The following is a 20,465-nucleotide window of genomic DNA, read 5'->3' as shown; positions in this document are numbered from 1 at the left end:
AGATGCAGCACTCCCCACACATGCACGCAGCCTGACTCCTTGGTCCCCTTGTATCTAATGCCCTTGCACAAAGTCCTAAAATTCTTCTGCCATGGTGCCTGCAAGTTGTTAAAGTCATGTCCCCTTAATTTAAAGACTCGTAGTGATGGAGAATGCAGCCCATTGGCAATCAGTCTCAGTGGCTGGATTACTCTCACTTAAAAATCTACATTGTATCTCCAGGTTGATTTTTGCTTACTTCCATTTCCAGACACTGCCTATTTCATCTTTCCCTATTAAGAAGCCCTCTGAAATCTCCTCCCCCTGGGCAGTCATTTCATCAGACTTCTTTTTGACACAGTATTATGGGCTTGCAGTGCCACTTAGGCACCACAACGGAGCAGGGTCCCTGTCCTGGCCCTGCTGCTCCTGCCCCTGTAGCTCTCCCGTAGCTCCAGGAAAATATCTAGCTCCCATTTGGCAAGGACTAGCGCAGAAAAGGCCACGTGGAATACAAATTAACCACAAAAATATGCTTTGTAATCAGCCCGTTATTTCCCTAGAAGCGCCTGGTTTTATATGAATATTGTGAGTTCTACAGGAATCGTCTGTAAGGGAACAGCTCCCACTGTGGCAACGGGAACACAGCAGTATGGATGGCCTGGAAGTCACCTACAGACCTGACCTTCTCCCAGGGAGATCCTGGGGTTCTGTGGGTGGGTTGGGTATTTTTTTTAAGAGGGAGAGGGACCTACATGCGTTGTGACCATGGGTCTGTTTAGCTGATACAGAAGGCAGGTGAGAGCTGTGGTTTCCATGAAGGCAGCCTGTCTTGCCATGCGGATGCAGCCAAAGGTGCTCGGGTAGTGCAGTACTTACTTTGCCTCCAGCCCCCAAGGCAGAACTGCACACCTTGCCTTCCGCAGGCAGGGTGTGCAGTGTGTGTCTGGGGGGGGGGGGGGGGGGGCAGTCAGCTCCTCTGGCCACCACACCTCTAATGCCCTGTGCTGGGGACCTTTGCTCTGATGTCCTGTACACAGCCAGAGCCTTGAAGAAAGGCTTTCTTCAAGGCCTGTGGAGCTCTGGAACTCAAAAGGTATGACAAGTTCTTCATGCACCTAATGAAAAGTCAGTATTTGGCTTTGGCTACCTACCCACCATCTTAACCTGCTCTCCCCAAAAGTGCCTCAAGCCACCTAACTACCCTGACATCTCTATAAATGCAGATAACTCTAGCTCCTCCTGGACTGGACAGCTTGAGTCCCTGTTCCAGTACCCCCCATCATGCTGCAATGAAGTGGGGTTTGAGGGCAGCGTCTGCAATAGCATGATCAGGATGTGCTTACAGACAAGGACCAACACACGCAGCCAGTGAAAAATGCTTGCTGGGAACACCGTGCCCCATTGATTCAAGCTGCAGTGGTACTGCAGGCTCCAGATTTCCTCCCCTGTGGGCATCTCTGCACAAACTCAACCCATGTTCAGCCCCTCTGACTTTCCAAAGATTGTCAGAAAGACTTGTTCACCACAGGGTCAGGAGGGTGGAAAGTGTTATTAGAGGCTTGCATGGGTATTCACGGTGTCCCCACAGCCTGTGTCAGGGAGCAGCAAGAGGGGGGCTGTTCCCTGAGAGAAGGGGAGCTGGGACTCCAGGGTAAGACAGAGCAGTGTCTTCACCAAGCAGGGTGCGGTCCCACAGTGCCTGAACACAGAGAGCAGAGCAGGCACAGTGACATGACCCAAGGTAATGCCACAGTCCAGCACTCCCCGGAAAGGTGGGTGGTGAAGACGCAGGCTGGCAGTCAAGCTGGGAAGCCACATCACAAAGCAACACAAAGTTCAGCAAGGTACAGGGCCAGGCACAGGCACACCTACAGCACAGCCCAGGCAAGGACCAGAGTCAGGTCCACGGGAGGTCCACAGCCAAGGAGAGGAGACGCCAACAAGGCTTCTCACCATTCCTTCTCACACAGCCCTCTCTCACGTCTTGTTTCCTCAGCCTGACCCCAGGCTACAGCAGCACCAGATCCCATCTGGCCTCAGCACCGCAGCCAGAGCCCTCGGAGGGGCAGGGGATGAGGCTGCCCAGCCACAGTGAGGCCAAATGGCCAAATCCTGCTGAGGCAAGAGCCATGCAGCCCCACTGCTCCTGCGGCCACAGGCCAGCCTGTGCACCAAACCTTCCCGGCACGGTGCCGGACACACGCACTTACCAGACCCAGCGCTCTGGCTGCCCTCCCGTGATCCAGCAAGGCTCTGCTGGCCCCCTCCAGGACCACCAAGCTCAGAAGGCCCCCAGATACGCTCCAGCTCTTCCTTCAGCCATGACACCCTCTCTGTGGATCCAGCCTTCGACTTCTCTAAATCAGCGTGCTCCCCCATTCCCACTTACACTTCACGCAGATTTTCTGGGCTCACCTTGCAGCTGGGGTTTCTGCAGTCAGACCCGCTGCGGGCAGCGCCATCCCTGCGCTGGGGCACAGCTCACAGCCGGCCCGGCGGGAGCCCCTGGAATAGGGGGAGCTGGGGAGAGACCCCTCGCTGCCCTCCGCAGGGGGGGAGGGGCGGGCAGGAGACGCAGGCACGGCACGCGCTCGCCCTGCCTGCTCGGCGCGCTGGGCTGGCATCGCCTTCTCGGACGGACGGCCCCGGTGCGGCTCCCCGGCCGTGGGGGGGTCCCCAGCGGTGGGGGGGTCCCCGGCCGTGGGGCCGTGCCTCCCCTCCCGCTCCAGCGCGCAGCCCCTCCCGCCCGCCGGGGCCGCGCTGGCCGCGTTCCGGGTGGGTCTGGCCCCAGCGCCCCCCGCGCCCCCACCGGCCTTGCAGCCCTCCGGGCCGGAGCCGGCGTTTGCGCGGTCTCGGTGCTGCTCTGGGGCCCCTTTTCCCCTCTTGCTTGGCCCTTGGTGGTGACAGCGACCTGCAGCTCTGCCCAACCTCCCCCCACACCCCCCACACCACCCCCGACGGCGGAGAGCAGGCTTATCGCCACCCTTCCCAGCCCAGGCGGTGCTGCCTTGGCTTCACCCCTTCCAGGCGAGCACACCGGGGGACAGGGTGCACTGCCACCCCCAGAACCCACCCGCTCCAGCCCCACAGATACCCCTGACCCGCTGCCACCTGGGCATCTCTGCCCTGCCGGGGAGAAGGTTTTCAAGCCTCACCCAGTGCCAGGGCAATGGGCAGTTGCTGATGACGGGCTCAGGCTGTCTGCAACAGCTAGTAACAGAGCTCAGGGCCCTGGACGGGTTCTGTGTGTGGCAGGGCTGACACACCGGGCACCCCAGCACCCTGACTGCCACCTGCGCGATTCCCAAAAGCTCCTCAGTAACGGCTGCACTTTCTGCGTAGCAAAACGAAACAAATCCAAAGCAAAGCAAAAAGATTTCCTGTTCATGCATGCATGCAAGAGCATTTAGTGAACTCACTTTCAGTACTCAGTTGCTTCTCCCATTTAAGCTGATTACAGAAGACAGACAATAAAACAGAATTAAATAGGTGCTGACTTACAGGTCACAGGCCCGGTAAATCAGGAGGAAGCCCTCCTAGTTACTGGCTCGGGCTTTCTTGCAGGTCTGCAGAGTTCAACAGTGTGGTCCCAGAGCTGAGGTCAGGCAGACACACCAAGTTATCAATGATGATTTACCATTTTATGTTAATTAGATCTAAAGGAAGCTCTAGGATGGAAACTGCATTTGCATCAACCAGACTGCACCAAGCGCTTGCATGACTGATGCCGTTCCCATTCCATGCCCAGGAGTCCAGAGGGAGGGATATGGACCCTTTGGTTCTGGCTGAATCCAGAAAGGGTCTAGCCTTCTGTGCCAAGCTCTGCCTGCTCCAAGGTCAACGCACGTCATCTTTTATCATCCCCAAGAGGGACCCCCGTCTGCGGTGCACCATGGGGCACACAGGGTCCTGGACCCTCAGCCCCGTTCAGAGCAGGAGTGCAATTTACAGACTCTTGAGTTCAGGTCTGCTCCACCTTGTAGTTCTTACCCTGCTGTTTTACAAAGAAAAATATATTCACACAAAGGAAAAAAGATTAAATCTTCCCAGTTTTTCAGTGACACAACTGCTTCCCTGAGTTTTCACACAAACGCCTTGGTTCCTTGGCTTTCTGAATGATGTCTGCCCACAAGTAAGCAGCTCTTGGCAAGAGAGCATGTGTTCGAGTTCATTGACAAGGCCTTTCATTAGGCAAAGCCATGTACACCCTGTAGGCTGAGGGTACCTATGGCAAAAGACATTTATATTTCTGCAGGCCAAAGTTACTCTTTCCTAAGCCTCCTTAATCCTTGTAAACCTACCCTGTAAATCTCCAAGCTCGCTGGGTTTTTTTCTCCAAGGTATTGCTGGACAAATTGGTGGCTGCATCTTGCTGCCCTTCCAGTGGCAGATCCCTTAACTCTGCGGTCCCTCAGCTTCACAAGGTATTAATGATGGGCAAATCCTTTCCTCTGTCAAGATCTTCAGCTCAGGGGCCTTTCACCCAAATGTGTGCTGATCGCACCACGACACAACACTTGTTCAGTCCCTCAGACCCAGCTGGCACTCCCCTCACCTTTATCCCCGGTGCCCGCAGCCACAGCCATGACATTGTCCTGAGCCTGAGTTCCTTCTGGGCAGTGTAAGTCCCACTGGCTGCCCACCCATCCCCTTTGCCAGCTGAACACTGCTGGCACAAGCCTGGTGAGAAAGAGATGGGGACCAAACCACTGGTGTAAGGCTGAGAGAAACTGCTGCCTGGTGGAAGTGTCCCATGGCTGTTGTCCCCAGCTTCTCTGGCTCTTTAGGATGCTGAGGTGGAGATGCTGGGATGCCCAGCAGTAGCAGGGAGAAGAGCAGCAACCTCTCTGAGCATCTAGGGGATTTTTCTTACACCTCAGTGTTCACTTGAAATTCTCCAGCTCCTTCTGCCTCGCGCAGAAACTCTGCAGGGTCTCCATCTCACTTTGCCTCGCCACATCACTCATGCTGGCAACGGGTCTTCTCAGGCAGCTTGTGAGACAATAGTTAAGTTCTGCAGGGAGAAGCTGGTTTTGACAGAGAAAGCCACACAGTGATCTCTGCCGAAACTCTCTAAGCCTGACATCCCACTGTCTCAGAAAGGTCAGCAGTCTGGAGAAAGAAAGATAAGTCCTGATGCCCACAGCTGCTTAGAAGGTCAGAGAAGGTGAGCTTCAAGATCTGCTCCCCTCCTGCAGCTTTGCTCCCATTGCCAGGGGTGTCTCCTCACCTTTTAGCACCTTTCACTCTCAAACACAGCCCAGCAAAGCCAATTTGAAGGACCATAGGGCAACACACCCACTACCAACACACAGGTTCCCACCACATCGATCTTCTACAGGAGAGGCGTCCTTGAGCCAGGGGCTCTGGTCGTGGGCCTGGGAGGGAGCGATGGAGCTGGGATGCACCCAGGGCACACACTGCAAACCCAGTACTGCCGGTGTGCTGGGAAACTGAGACAGACCCAGAGGGATGTCAGTGTTAACACACAACTTTACCCCTTTCCCCATGCGCTGCTTTCTCCGCCGGCACGCACACGGCATGTCTTGTTGCAGCAGCCCTGTTTAACAGCAGCGCAACCCAAAGCACTCTGGTTTCCTCTGGGTTTATATTTCTGGGGGAAAACAGAAAAAAACCACCTAAGGTACCTGAAAGAGCTCAGTCCACAGGAATATATTCTGGCACTGCAAAGAACATTTTTCACAGACCATTCCCAACCAGTGTCTCCAGCATGGCTGAATTCATTTTGGCAGTCTACAACAGCAAGCAGCACTTGCTCCTTCTGAGAAAAGTGCAGAAATCCCACGGGACCTGGAGGTGGGGTAACCAAGCATCACATTGTCCCCTGACCATCACTGCTCAGCTCATATGTACCCTGAAGCACGGAGGCTAGGGCCATTTCTGGATTCTTTTATAAAACTTAAGCACAGTTATTCCATCCTTGTTAATTACCTGGGTTGCTTCATCAGCACTAATGAAGCTGTCATAACTGTCATCCCAGGTGGAGCGGTTTTTGAGAACTCCCTTTTGTCTGCAGACAAGGGCCTTGAAGATTTGGTTTGGCGCAAATGATCAAAAACTTCCTCAAACTCTCCTCCATCTCCCACTTCTAAAGGCAGTGGATGGCCCAGGCTGTACCAGCAGCCCCACAGCGCTCCTCTTTCCCGGGGAAGGATGCTGATGTTCATTCACACATCCTCCCCAGACTCTCCAAACACCACCAGTGCAGAACCAACAGTTTTGCTATATGTGAGCCACACTTTTTTTTTTCTTTCCCTTTTTCTTTTTCTTTTTTTTTTTTCCTCAAGGCAGATTTCTCCCCCTTAAGGCTCTGTTGTGTTGTAAGGACAATCTTTTCTTTATTAAGCTGATTATCTGGTGTTAAAGGGAAAGAAAAGCTGAATGCAGGAAAAGGCTTGTGCTACCTTTCAGACGGAGTGGAAGGGCAGGGATGTGAATTGCTGTGAAACTGCTGTTGTGTTCAGCTCTTGTTTCATTCCAGAAAGATAATTAAGCTCTGATTGATTCTTCACTTTTGTTGCTATAGAACTGGCTTAACCAAGTTTCTCAGTGATGGATTTCAGTAGGTAACACTTGTGTGGCTTTTTGGCCTCTGCCCAAACTGCAGGGAGATGCAGAGCAGCTGGGAAGGAAGGGAGGAGGACTTCATCTGCTGCCCAGAGCCTGGGCACCCCCAGGTACTGCTCACAGGAGAGGGGCAGCACAAAGCTGTCCCCCTGCCTAGGTCCATTATCGCTGTAATGGACACCTCTCTGCTTCCTTTAAATTAGATTCAATTTTCTGCTCTCTTTAGGAAAACACCTGCAACACTATCTTCCTAGCCCTGGGAGCATTTTGTACATGTTGGTGTTGCCACCTGCATATGAAATTATAGCTTAGCCCTGCCTCAAATCAGCTTATGGTTGCTCCTCAGGGTTGTGAAGCACCAGGTCAGAGCTGGCAGTGGTGGTAACAGGCGACACAGCAGAGCAGAGGCAGACTGGGGCTGTCAGATCCAAGTCTCAGCAGTGCTGAGTACCTGGGTACCTGCCAGATGGAGAAGCTCCACAGAGTTGTGAATGGGATTTTTAAACACAGCTAGAGAGCACAGATTTGTCTCCTTTCATACCGGGAGACCTGCAGCACGCACTGCATTGCAGACCCAGGCGTACATTGCAGCACCACCATGCCTCACCCATTCTTGCACTTGCTTTTTCATGGCTTGTGCCCAGACTGAATATAGAAAACGCGTTGTTTATCTGAAACGTATCCCTTGACCACTGCCAGCCTGAGACAGCCTCTCACTGCAAGCCCTGCTTTGGCTACCCAAACGGCTCCTCAGCAGCTCTGACCCTCTTCAGCTTCCCCACATCCCTGCCCGCAGGACACCATGGCAAATACTTTCAATGTACCCAGAGCTGTGAGGTCAGTCAATTTGCCCCACAGAAAAGAAGTGATCATCCTGTTTAAAAAGATGCAGTGAGTGTGGCACACGCTGTCTTTGGTGACCCCTCTGCCCCAGAGCAATCGCTCCCACCAGCCGTGTTTCTGAGCAGGGCATGCAGCACAGCACAGGGACCCCGCATTCCAGCACCCCGTCCCAACACCCTGTTCTTATCCCGATCACAACATTTGCTGTTCTCTTGTCAAAAGCATCTGCCCTGTCTAGAGAGAATTATTAAATATGAGAGTGAGCAGTAAGAATGCCAGCAGGTGGTAAAAGTGAGTGCAAACAGAGCGGGGAGCCCAGTGGTGTCCTGGACAAAGGACCAACTGGTCCCGAGTACCCAGCACATGCTGTATCGTTTCCACAGGTCCAGCGTAGGCTGGGCAAACACACAATGAATTAATTTGCAAGACATCTGGGAAAACAAATACCAAATTACTTGAGGCCACTCCTATCCTGAAATGACAAGAAGGGGCTTTCAGAGCCTCTTTGGGCCACTGCCTTTGAACAGGTTTATGGGCAAGACACAACAAATCTACATCTGCACTTGTGTGCATCGCCATGCAGATGCACCTGGATGCAAAACTCAAGCAGACCACATTTCCCTTTTCCAGCATTACCCACCCCTCTTGAGATTATATACCACCACCCAGCCTCCCCCCTCCCCCACCAAGACAGCCCCTTCTCGCTTTGCAGAGGAACAGGGGCTTGCTCCCTCCAGGGTGACAGGATGGGAGGAAAAGCAGCTGTAATCAGCAGCTGCGAGTGCTTGCATCGGTGACCTAGCCAGAGACTTGCTAACTAATTGCCCACTGTGGTAGCTGGTGTCTAACAGAAAGAGCTCACGAGTTCATTTGGTGGGTGCTTTCTATGGACCTCCTGCACGACAGACCCTTAGTCCACAGCAGGGACCTCCAGCACTACTGAAACACAATTAGCAACATTAAGCGTCTACCTAAGCCTGTGGCTATTCCCAGGGACTTTCCAAGATGATAAGAAAAAGATCTATTTGACCAGGTTGGTCTCCTCTGAACAGGTCCCCAGGCAGCTGGCTGAGCCAGCACTTCTCTCCGTCACATTTGCTAAGAGGTTTGCAGGGGCTTGCACTGGTGTCTGACCACACTCAGCACCATGCAGGGTGGGGGGGTTAGCAGAGTGGGGAGAGAAGCCGCTGTATGCAGGCTGACATTTGAGAAAGCAAGGTGCCACAGGGGCAAAAGCTGAACTGGCAGCGCTTCATTGTTACTCGTCTCAAGTTATGATCTTACCAAGAGGCTCTGTCACAAAGCAGGCTCTGATGAGGTGGCCACTGTAAAACCAGCAAAATATAGAAAAAGTCAGTGGGGGAAACTGAGGCAGGGAACATCTGCAGGGTCATCAGCCTCTCCCCATCAGTAGTTCCCAGCAAAAGCGTGGTCCCCAAATGGGATTGAGAACAAGGTGATTTGAAATACTTGCAAGGTAGTTTAGAACAGTAATGGTCCCCTCCAGGCTGTGCTCCAAGAGAAGGTTCAGGGCTAACAGGACCTTTGCCCTGGGCATCTGTATGTCATGTTACTGTTAGAAACGGAGGATTTGTTCTTACTGAGATAATGGGGCTCTAGCTGATTTTAAATTCAAGTAGCAAACCTTGGATGCTGTAGTGGGAACAGCACCGGGAACTCAGCAAAACATGTACCTCCTTCCTCACTGCAGCGGTTGTAGGGAGGAGCAGGTTTGTCCTAGGAGTGAACTAATTCAAATCTGCAGGTGGAGAGGGAGGGGGTACGAGGTTTCCTCATCTCAAAATTAACAGAATAGCCCCAAGGTAAAATATGGAGGGGTCTTTACATACAGCCATCCCTTATAAATATGCTCACAGTGCAATCTATAGGCAATCTCTGCACTCAGCTGACAGTGTGGCTGGCAGATAGGCTAAACATCACAGTTGCGCTCCCCAACCCCACCTCAGCCCACCCATCAGTTTGGTTCTTTCTTCTCTAGAAATGTGTGTTAACCAGATAATCCCCAGGTCTTCCAGCCTGCCTTTGTATTGGATTGAAATTCATCAGTTCAAAAGTTATAGCTGGTAGAAAAACAGATGCAACTGCATGAGCCTTGGAACTGCATGGCAAAATTAGTTTCGCAGTGGAGGCACAGGTGTGGTGTTGGAGCTACAGAGCATCTGACAGAAGACACAAGGGAGCACAAGGAGACACATACCTGGGGTGAGGCCAACCCATCCAGTGTCAAACCCAAGTTTCTCCTCTGCATCCTATTGCTACCAAGTACACAGACCCATAACCCCGACTGTGGCCACCATTGGTGACTTAATCCTACGTAGGCACACGTGCTGTGAACCATTTTCCTCCTTCCCTTGTACCTCATCAAACCTCAGCCACATGCCTGCTCCAAAGGGTGTCAGCATCCTGTAGCTTGTCCATGTGACCCTGTACCGCAAAGCTGCTGCTGTGAGCCGCATGGTTCTCCACTTACAAAAGACGGGCTGGGAAGGTGTCCCTGCTATAGGAAGGCAGAGGAGCAGCTGAGTCCTCACCTGAATTCTTTATCCTGGTCCTTCCTCCTCAGACCATCCTTTCTCTGCACCTCAGCGTATTTCAGCATCTGCAAAGTGCAGGTCTCCGGTGTGGAAGATGACATCGTGCCACCTCTTTCACCTCTGAGGCTCAAAGCCTGCTGTTGCCACTCTGCCAAAGGGACACATGTTTTCCCATGTACTATTCTACTAAATGGTGAAATACAGAGATTTCTTTATTCCAGCTGAGAGTCAAAAAAGCATCCTCTTGCTCATATCCTTCATTAAAGCAAAGCCAACTAAATTAGTTGCCCTGGGGATCAGATGAAGGCCTGGAAAATGTAAAAAAGTTTAAAGGGAAAAAAAAAATCACCCAACTATTGACACCAGTAAATATGTCTTAATTAAAACTTTTGAAAGCACGATTCAAACACACTCCAATCATCCTCCAAAAGTTAATGAGATAAATTTTTCTTACAGTTCCCCATTGATCCGTGAAGTGCCAAAAGGGAGTCAGAATGGATAATGAAATGCTGTGGGTGCAGGGCTAGATGCTGATTGCATTTATAGGTGTGTAATTCCAACTTGACCCCTTGCAGACCCCACTGGCATTATTCCAGGAAGCCACGGTAGCAACTGCTGGGTTATGCTACACAAAGGTCTGAGTTGAATGGCAGAAGCAAAAAAGCGATGCTGAAGAAGCCTACCTTGTTCATGAAATGCCAGGGGCGGGGGGGGGAAATCAAACTTCAGGTACTGTGGATTTTGCTTCTTCAATAGAAAAGGCGGATATAATTATATTTGATTTTTGTATAATAAAAGTTGTTTGGTTTCTTTTATTTTAATCAGAAACATCTCCACAGTTGCACTGTTTCCAAAGCCTCCAGTAACCCAGCCTGAGAGAAGAGACTCTGCAGATTCCCTCGCCGGGAAAAGCAGACAATGTCCCATGACTTGTGATAAACATCCTCTACTCACGCGAAGACGAACATGAGGATTCTTCACACGTGCAAGTCTTTTAAGATCTATTTAACCTGGCTTAATGCAGAAAGATCACAAGCTTGATTTAGACTGAGTCAGGGCTAGCTATTTGCTTAAAGCAAATGCTCTGTTTACCCTGGGATAATCAGCGAGCCTTTCCTTGCTCATGTACTCTCATCCCTGCTCAGGATTTCTGCTCACAAAGGAACAGCCACGTAGTGGGGAGTTTATAGAAAGTGTAAACTACCTCGCAGAGCATACTGCATGCCCGTGCTGGTGCAGCAGGTGGTCTGCACCTGCATCCCAGAGAAAGTGGGTGAAATTCCCATCAGTGACCGAGGGGGCTTCAACGAGAAGAGGATCTGACTTGTTTTCCAAGGTTGGATGTCAGACAAGACATCACACTGCTCCACTCGTCCCACAGAGGGATTTGGGGCACAGAGCAGTGTCCCGGGAGATGGCAGCTGCTTGGAATGACACATGGCAAAGGGGCAACAGTTCCAGTCCCAGGTTCCTTCATGGCACAAAAAAATCCCAAAGAAAAACATCATATATTTGCCTACTGGGGGCTTGGAGGAGTTTGATGTTGTTTGTCAGATACTGGGGGGAGGGAGTTTTTTGGTGAGGTTTTTGGCGTTCTGTTGTTCGGGGGTTTTTTTACATAACAGTACCTGGCACTATTAATATTAATGCTCGTTAGCACTCTGTTACTTCCTAGGGGAAAAGAAGTGGAAAAACTTCCTCACCAGAATCATAAAAGTTTTTAGAAAAAGGAAAACTGATTTGGAAGAGCTGTAAACAAGCAATTTTATGAAAAGGGGAGAGGGAAGAAGGCAAAAAAAAAAAAAAGGTGCCCTCTGCAAACACGCGCTGCTTGCTTTAAGTCACTGTCTGGCTTTACAGACCCTGTTCAGAGTGAAGGGTGCTCCTCAGCAAAGAGTGGGTGCTGAGCTCCCCAGGACAGATGCCACCGCAGTGGGATGGCAGAAGGTGGCACAAGCCAGGTTCGCACCAGACCACACGCATGTGCCCTCTGCCCCGGGGCACCCACCGGCCTCCCAGGGGCTGGTCCCTCAAAGCCACCCACCGCCTCCGAGGCATCGCTGGGTTTGGCTGAGACTGAAACAGGGCCACTGCCCCTGGGTCTGTCCCCACTCCGCTGGGGACAGCTCTGCCCTGAGGTCTGCACTCGCCTTTGGCTGCTGTGCGGAGGAAGGGGCTTCCAGGAGGGCCCCCCAGCCCCCCCAGCCCTCAGGTCAGAGGTAAGGCAGCAGCGGGGGCTCGGGATGCTCTGCGGGAGCCGGGACCACCGGGAGGGCCCCCCAGCCCCCCCAGCCCTCAGGTCAGAGGTAAGGCAGCAGCGGGGGCTCGGGATGCTCTGCGGGAGCCGGGACCACCGGGAGGGCCCCCCAGCCCCCCCAGCCCTCAGGCGCGGCGCGCGGCGGTTCAGGGGGCTCTGCTGGGGCCGGGACCGGGCACAGCCCGTTGCCTTCTGGCGCCCTCTAGTGGCAGCGGCCTTGCAGCTGCGGCACGCGCCGCCCTCCCACCCGGCTCGTGCACCTCCGCAGCCCCGCCAGCCAGTGTCCCCACTGCCACCAGACCCCTCCCGAGGGCTGCTGCTGCTGTCCCGGGGCGCTTGTGTTAAGTAAGGAAGGAATCTACACTCCAAGAAAGATCCCCCCGCCCCCCCCCAGTCGCTGACACTGGGGTCCCTTTCAGCTCGAATCCGGGGGCTGTGAGCTCACCAGGAAGCAGAGGGAGAACAGGTGGAGGTCCCGCAGGGAGGCTGAACCCCCTTCTGGTGCGTCATGTGGCAGGGTGACAAACAGGCTCTTGCAACACGCAGGAGATGTGTTGGGATCTGATGACGAGGGTCCCAGCCACCTCCTGCTTGAATGCTGGGGGGCTCGACTAGAGCCTTCCCAAGACGCTCCCCCAGAGCCTCTCAGTGAAGTGGGAACTGCAGAGCACAGTCCTCGAGAGAAAGGAAGAGCTGAAGATACCTGAATCAGCCTCTGCCTGTGCCTCTGTTGAGGGACAGGCCACTGTGTGAGCTCAAAAAAACCAACCAGCCAACCAAAAGAAAAAAAAAAAAAAAAAGGTGGCAGCACAGGGGCAAACCCCACCCAGCATAGTCCCTCTCATTCTCTCAGTGTTTTCCACAGGCTTTGGAATCTGATTCAGAAGCTCTGTGCACGTAGGACGGATGATAAATGCAACTTTCCATGCTTGCCTCATTCCTTCTTGGTGGGGATATTTCAACAGAGGATTTACCTAATCCCTTCCCACAAGGAAGCACTAAGATTATTTTCCTCTACCTTCTTACGCACCACCCACACTGCCCTGTTAGACCTTTCCTTCAGGCCATGAGATGTCTTTGCTCCAAAGGGAGCTCAGCTGGGTGCTGGGGCGAGTGCTCCACCAATGCCTTGCTCACCTGAACCAAATGCACAGACTGAGGGCCACCACTCCCGGCCCTCCAGTGAACGTCAGTTCATCTCCCACTCTCCTGAATCTGGCAGCTGCTTATTCCAGGTGCATCATAAGGTCTGGAGACCAAACCCTTTTCCCACACTTGTGAGGTCCTCGGCACAGGCCAGTGCTGCCCAGAGAGGAGCTCTTTGCAGGCTGCGTACTGACACGGGGGGACCTGACCCCAGAGCTGGAAAGCTCTGCGAACCACAGAGCGCCAAACCACCCCTTTCCACATGCTTCTGTTGCTCTTTGGAGAGCCCCTGGAGAAAACCTCTCCTCTGAGCCCAGTGCAGCCCTTTCCTCCTGTCAAAACACACAAACGTGGGGCATGGTTCTCCTCTGCCACCAAAACCAAAATCCTCTTCCCGTGGCTCTGCTCCACACAGCCCCCTAAACCCCCCGGAACCCCCTTGTCTCCCTCACCCGAGCCCCACATCTCCATGTCAGGGGAAGCATCGCCTCTGTCAGGCTTCTCCCCATGCAGACGCCCCCGTACAAGTCAGGAGCTGCCCCCCCATGGCTCACTGCCCCTTCCTTAGGGATTAATTTCCCCATGAACGTTAAAGCCCATGACTGTCACCCTCCTCGCGCCCACACCATGTCCCAGTGCCCACTGCACGCACCTGCCCGTGCTCCTGCAGGGCACAGCCCCCAGCCGAGGCAGGGCTGTGCCACCACCACCGAGGCAGAGCTCTGCAGATGGGCTTGCAGGCACGTGGCCATCAGCAGGAGAAGCCCGCATCAGTGTGACGTTCAGGGGTTTTCGGGTGACTTTTTTCTGCCCTGGCAGCCAATGAGCGCCCCGAGGGAGCGCATCTTCCCCCGCAGGAAGCGGGGCCCCGGCCGGCTCCTCGTTGGACGCGGTGGAGATGGCAGCCAACTTCACCTGCAGCTTCGCCACACTTTGCTGTTTAGCAGTCTGGGGCTTCTCCAGGACTTCAGGTGGTAAGAGCAGGAAATAATTTCCATCTTCCTTGTGCTTTGGGTCCTACAAGTGCTGCTTCCTAACGCGCTGGTAAATAACAGCCCTGCGGCTGCTGCCCGTGCTGGCTCAGCGCTGCAGGGTTCAGGCTGCAGCTGGAAATCAACTGCATAAAAGACTTTCTCCCCTTGCAGGGAACCACGTTATCCAGGGACATCATCTAAGGATTTTAAAGTCAGCTCACAGTTTTATTTGTCAGTGTTTAAACTCTGCATGACCTTGACTATTAAATCACAAGACTGTGGGTAACAATTTGACTGCTAACTACAGATGGGCGCTGCAGCACCGATTAACTGACTTTTACTCCATATAATTTCTTTCTTTGCTGAGCAAGGAGACTCTCTTGATTGCAGCTGGCCTTAAATCTTCGGAACGGGAGCTGCAGGCAGGGGTGTTTGCTCTCTGAAGGTTTTAGTTCTACTTCAGTTTTACTTTGGCTGCCGTGCGCAGTGCTAACGCGCCCAGGGACAGGGCTCGGCCAGTCAGCAGCTTTCTGCTTCAGCTGTGGTTTCCTTTGGGGGTTGCAGGGGCGTGCAGGAACTTTGGTGCATCTTACACGTAAAGATAAAGCCTAGTCTTGTTCCTAGTAATGGGGAGGAGTTTTTGAAAGCACTTTCTAAAAAAAAGGCAACTTGTTGCAATCTGCCTATTTGCTTCACTACAGGCTGGGAGAAAGGATCCATGGGATTGCTCTCTCATGCTGCAGGAACAGGGCTCCCAAATTATTCCTCAATGAGGAATGGGCAAGAGAGAGCTGCTTAATACAACATTCAGCTCTTTCCTGCAAGAACAGCCCTCTCTTGCTTAATAACGGCAGTTGCTTTTGAACTCGGAGCAAGAGAAGCCTGCTCTACTACTGCCCAACAGGATGAGGAGAAGGAAGGAAGAGGAGGAGGAGGAGGGCAGACGGGTTTTTCCCCTCTCCACATTTCCAAACGCAGAAACAAGGACAGAGTCTGAAATACAAACGCTCTGGCCCTAAGCATCTCCCTGTAGAGCAGAAAAAGGTTTTTCCCAGGCCATGAGATGACATCCTCCGGGACCCTGAGCATCGTCGGTGCCTGGCCAAGTCATGCGGTGCTACTGCTCCCAGCTGGCTCTCAATGAGGAGCCTTTCCCCAGTACCGCCATGCCCAGAGCCCTGCACCGTCCGGCCCTCTGGCCATTTTGCTTTGCTCCTGGCACGGGGCCATCACCTTACACATGTTCAGCTTTTTAGGGTGATTACTCTTAAGGGCCAAGCCAGGGAAGAAGCTGTCAGGAAACGTGGTGAATAACATCAGAACTACAAGTGCCTCACACCAGAGTTTCGAGGTTTTGGAAATGCAGTGGTGCTCACTATTCCAAACAGTGACGGCTGTTTCAGACCAGCATGTGTGCCATGCAGTGACCTGACTAAGAATCAAAGCACATAAAGGAAAAAAAATCCTAGCCTTGAGGAATCTGGGTCAACAGAGGAAAATGGGGGCAGGGGAGGGTAAAATTCTTCCAAAAAGACTCACTTTGCACCCACTTTGCTCTGGTATGAGCAATTTTCAACACCAAGCTGCAATGCGTAGAGATGAAGTGCCCAGTACCCCGGTGAAAACTGGAGTGAAAATATACTAGCCTGCCACCTGCCTACAACACATGGTGTAGTACCAGCCCGCTACTCATTCACAACACACAGTCCAGCTTGCCAGGCCATAATCCTACCTCCCCACATGCCACGTGTGACGCTGCTGGATCTGCCAGGCACTGGAGTCAGGAACAAAGGCACTTGGGGGCCTTGACTCTTGCTTTGAGCAACACACTTCATAGTTTTCTTCCCATACGCACAGTGTGACTCCAGCCAGCCTCCTCACCCTGCCACCCCATGCCTGGCAAAGACGTCAGCATGACTCAGGAGGTGTTGAGGCCTATTAAACCACAACAGGACCTGGTGCTAAGACAGAAAAAGCCTGCACTTACCTCCTACTACTACAAGGGACAGTATCGGCTGTCAAATCCCCATCACTGCCACATCTGACTTTCCAGCAGGCATAAGAGCACAGATTCAGGCAAGGTCCTGGAGAGCAGCCAGAGGAGCCCAAGCCAGTGACCTGCTCCCAGCCTGCTCGATTGGTAGGTGAGCTCAGGAAAGAGCTAGTTCCTATAAGCCATCGGGTTAGTGTTGATGGCACAGGAAAAGGCAGGGCATCCCCTAGGAGGGGGACAGCTGGCCTTATGGGCAAGACCCAACAAAGATCCTGCTCTGTACCAAACTTCCTTTCTGACTTCAGGCAGGTCCTGCATGACCCTCACATCATCCACGGGTCCCACCACCTTAACACCCAAGCAGAATCTCTGTTCAGGACAAGAGGACTAACAGATGCTTCAGAAAGTTTTGCCCATGAGCTGAGCACTGGATAAGATCTGCTGCCTGAGAAATAGCTTCAGCCCTAGGCTGCACGGTCGTGAGTTTCTGTGACTCTTGAATCCCACCCTTGCTGCCATGGGAAAGTATCACCACTGCCGAGAACAGTGTCAGGACCTACAGTGGATTCTGGGCTGTTAGGCAAAAAAACCACTGCCAGGTTGCCCAGCACTGGCTGCACACCCAGTCCCAACGCAGATCAGAGATGTGGGACAGGAAAGCTTGTCACCTCCACACTAGACAGAAAGCTGCTTACAGAACATCCGCTCCTCTCAGACATGTGGCCTGGGTCTCACAGCTCCCACCTGCAAGAAAATGTGATGGTCATTAAGGTAGCTGGGGTGTAAGACATGAATTTGGACATCCTTGGGTTGAGGAGGGACGTGGAACTGAGTCTCTCCTTTGCAGGTCAACACTTGAATCCCTAAGCAGTGTTACAAGGGGGTGCAGCAATTAGCACCTGCAGGGGAGGATGTGATAGTGTAACTAGGATGCACGTAATCAACCTGAAAGTTGAATTTTTGCAGCCTCCTGTGCAGATGATGGCATATAATGCTATTTATTTGTTGGGTTTTTTTAATATAGACTCTGGATCATCAAGTCGTCCCTCTCTCCCCTATTGGGGTTTCTCAGTACAAACTGGCTTAAATACAGAGTCTGCTCTGTGCTTGGCTGTGAGATCTAGCTGTGAAAAAAAAAGCTGGAGGTGATAAAAAGCATGACTTTCACAGCAAATTTGGTACAAGCTCTGTGTGCACATATTCGTGCACATGCACACGCAGGCTCACTGCCTACACACAGAACGCGAGCTCTGAGGGCCACCTCCTGCACTGACAGGTCTCAGCGTCAGCCCTGGCTGCATGGCAGCTTGCATGGGTTGAGGATTTTTTCCTTGTTTGTATTTCAGAAGCAGGAAAATGGAGGGGAAGGCAAATGTAAAAAGGGGAGGAAGTAATAACATCAACTGTAAGCTTTGAGCTGCTTTTAAATCACTGAAACAAAGAAGGATGTGGGGAAATGAGCTACACAACCAAGAATATATAGTAATAAAGGCTGCGTAGAAAGACGTGCTCAAATTTGAAAGCTGATGGGCTCCCCCTCCACCCCCCAGCCTCCACTTCCTACACACGTTTCTCCTCCATGGCTGTGAAAAAATGGTCCTTGGCATGTGGGCCAGGGCAGCAGCACTTCAGCAGCCAAAGCAGCCTGTTCTGCAGGACACCAGGGAGCTGGCTGAAGTTCTGCCCCTGCCCAGCTGAGAACATAGACACCCTCTCCTTGGTCAGCATCTGTCTTCCCCTCACCTTTATCACCACCTAAATCCCCCTAAAACAAAAACCTCAAGATGCCATCAAAGGATTAAAGGAGTGTGGGAAAGACGTCTACAAGTTAAACCTGGCGTGCCAACTAAGGGCAGCAGGACCCTGCAGCCAGTGTTTGACACGTTATCAAAATCATTCCGTAGTCTGAGCAGCACAATCTCCCTTTATGACTAGATTCAAAGTTGGGCCTTCTGTGAGCTGGGAATTGTAGCAGAGACATTCTAAATGATATTTGCGATGCCCTGGTTTCTTCTAAGTCAGTTTGAGCTCTGCTACTACACCTAGCCATGTCGTTTCACGTCACTTCTTTGCACAGGATTGTTTTCCTGTTTCAGACACACGAAGGACAATTTCTCTGTGTGGGTGCGAGCCAGGTCCTTCTGAAGCGCAGGTGCATGGACAAGCAGGAAGGTTCAGCACTGGTTCAGCGTGCTGAAGCTTCCACCGTTTCAGGCATCGGCCGTGTTTCTGCACTCACGTTTTGTGTTGTTTCAGCTGCCTACATACCACCACCACATTCAACCACGAAACCTGGCTTCCCTGTCCCGGTGAACACCAACAACCCTGGCGTGCGCAAGGCAGCTCGCTTCGGGGTTTACAGATACAACAACAGTTCCAACGACCTCTTTCTGTTCAAGGAATCACAAATAAACAAAGCCATGGTACAGGTAAGAGCAGCTCGGGCTCCTGATGGCCCTCCAAACCACTTACCAACAGACACCTCTACAGAGCACCCAAGACATGGGAGCCCGGATCCTCCTCAGGACTGCGATACACGTGATAAGTGGTATGGTCCCTCCAGCCCACCCAGCTGCCCCAACCCCAGTAACGCAACACAAAACACGTCAACCCACAACGCTGCACACAATTCACAGATGTAGCACTCTATGCCCAACCAAAATGTTGGCATCCCTGTCCCCTGCCCTTACTTTAAAGGAGGAAATTGCTTTCTCTAGATTGTCAGAGGGCTGAAATACATGCTGCACGTGGAAATTGGACGCACCGTGTGTGAGAAGAGGGAGCACTCCAGCCTGGACAGCTGTCACTTCCAGAGGAAAAAAAACCTGCAACGGGTACGTGTCCAATTCCTTTGGGGCACCCAGGAACTGCAGGTGATTCTTGGCCAGCTCTGGCTGTATAGTCACCTTCAGAGCAGCTCTGCCATCTTCCCATAGATGTACAAGCCTCCCCCGTGCAGAGCCCGCTGGGGTGCCGTGGGGTCACCAGTGTAAGCAGCACAGCACCTCTCATGCACCCAGCGCCAGCCCCTGCCTGCCAGGAGCCGAGCCAGGCACAGCCATCCAGCCTGTGTGCCCGGGTAACTGAGTGAAAGCATGCAGAAATAGAGCAGGTGCTAAACAGAGATTTCCTGGGTTAAAAAAAAAAGCCTTAACGGGTTTTCCCACTAAGATATGATTACTTAGCAAACAGTACTTTTCCTAGGATAAAGGGGGCAGACAAAGAGATGCTGTTCTCTCCAGCCCCATCACAGCCCACAATGCTGAGAGCAGCCAGCAGCCACCCAAACTTTGTCACCGATTCATCTTTTATTTGCAGATGCTGAGATGCTATTTTGAGGTCTGGATAATGCCTTGGTTACATAAAGCTTATGTCCCTGTTTCTCTTTGTCACTGACTCACCTTTCCCCACGAGAACCTCACTTACAGGGGATCTACCAGCATGAGTTTCTCCTTACCTGGACTATCAAGGCCAAAACTGAAGCGGGGAACGGCTGTACAGAACCACCACAGAGCTTTTCTCTCAAAGCACACCATTATTTTCCCCCTGAGAAAGATGCTTAAAAGTGACAAAGAAAAGACCCGCCTTCACCGACTTTATTGCTGTCCAAGTTTTGTATCTGTTTTTCCAAAACTAAACTGCAGACCAGAGCGTGTTGTCGTTCATTCTGTAGAGAGCCATCCATGCTCCAGCTGAATGCCCAGGCGGTGCGAACACACTCAGGAGGCTCGGTTGGACTTGCTTTATTGTGTGATGAAACTTCATACACCTATGATGTAAACCACAGCACATGTGACTACAGCACTGAGGAAAGGTTTACAATGATAGGATAGTTTGCATGGGGATACACACACACACACACACACACAAAAAGAATAGTCTGAAGAGTCTCCAGCGCTAGAGAACAAGTTAGATATAGCTGTCAGGAAGGTGTGAGGCCGTTGTTCTTTCTCCAAGAGAAGAGCATGGATAAAGCTGTCTGGAAACACACCCACAGCCCCGACACCTTCTACTTTAACCAAAAGCTAATCTATAGTGTGAAGGGGCATCATTGCAAATGCCAAGATTTATTCCGCATTATAATTCCAAATAAACCAAATTTATTCCATATTCCCAAAGCATATTTT

At 52.2% G+C, this 20,465-nt stretch overlaps 1 protein-coding gene across 2 annotated transcripts; it reads left to right on the top strand.

The window, feature by feature from the left end:
- Window positions 1–14,156: 14,156 nt before the first annotated feature.
- On the top strand, window positions 14,157–19,988 carry CST7 (cystatin F). 2 transcript variants are annotated; one of them, XM_056357169.1, is made up of 4 exons: window positions 14,157–14,342; window positions 18,595–18,767; window positions 19,056–19,172; window positions 19,657–19,988. In XM_056357169.1, exons 1-4 carry the CDS (start codon window positions 14,270–14,272, stop codon window positions 19,732–19,734), a joined length of 441 nt encoding a protein of 146 aa, XP_056213144.1. In that variant the 5' UTR covers window positions 14,157–14,269; the 3' UTR covers window positions 19,735–19,988. The 2 variants fall into 2 exon arrangements, with proteins under 2 accessions (XP_056213144.1, XP_056213143.1); XM_056357168.1 differs by having other exon boundaries at window positions 14,170–14,345.
- Window positions 19,989–20,465: the final 477 nt, after the last annotated feature.

This window comes from Falco biarmicus, chromosome 12 (genome assembly GCF_023638135.1).
Source record: "Falco biarmicus isolate bFalBia1 chromosome 12, bFalBia1.pri, whole genome shotgun sequence".
NCBI lineage: Eukaryota > Metazoa > Chordata > Aves > Falconiformes > Falconidae > Falco > Falco biarmicus.
This window is presented reverse-complemented; position numbering and strand designations above follow the sequence as displayed.

Coding starts and splice junctions, on each gene's coding strand:
- CST7 (XM_056357168.1), top strand. CDS start 14,270: ATGGCAGCCAACTTCACCTGCAGCTTCGCCACACTTTGCTGTTTAGCA. Junction 14,346..18,594: donor CTTCTCCAGGACTTCAGGTG/GTAAGAGCAGGA, acceptor GTGTTGTTTCAG/CTGCCTACATACCACCACCA. Junction 19,173..19,656: donor GGAAAAAAAACCTGCAACGG/GTACGTGTCCAA, acceptor TTTTATTTGCAG/ATGCTGAGATGCTATTTTGA.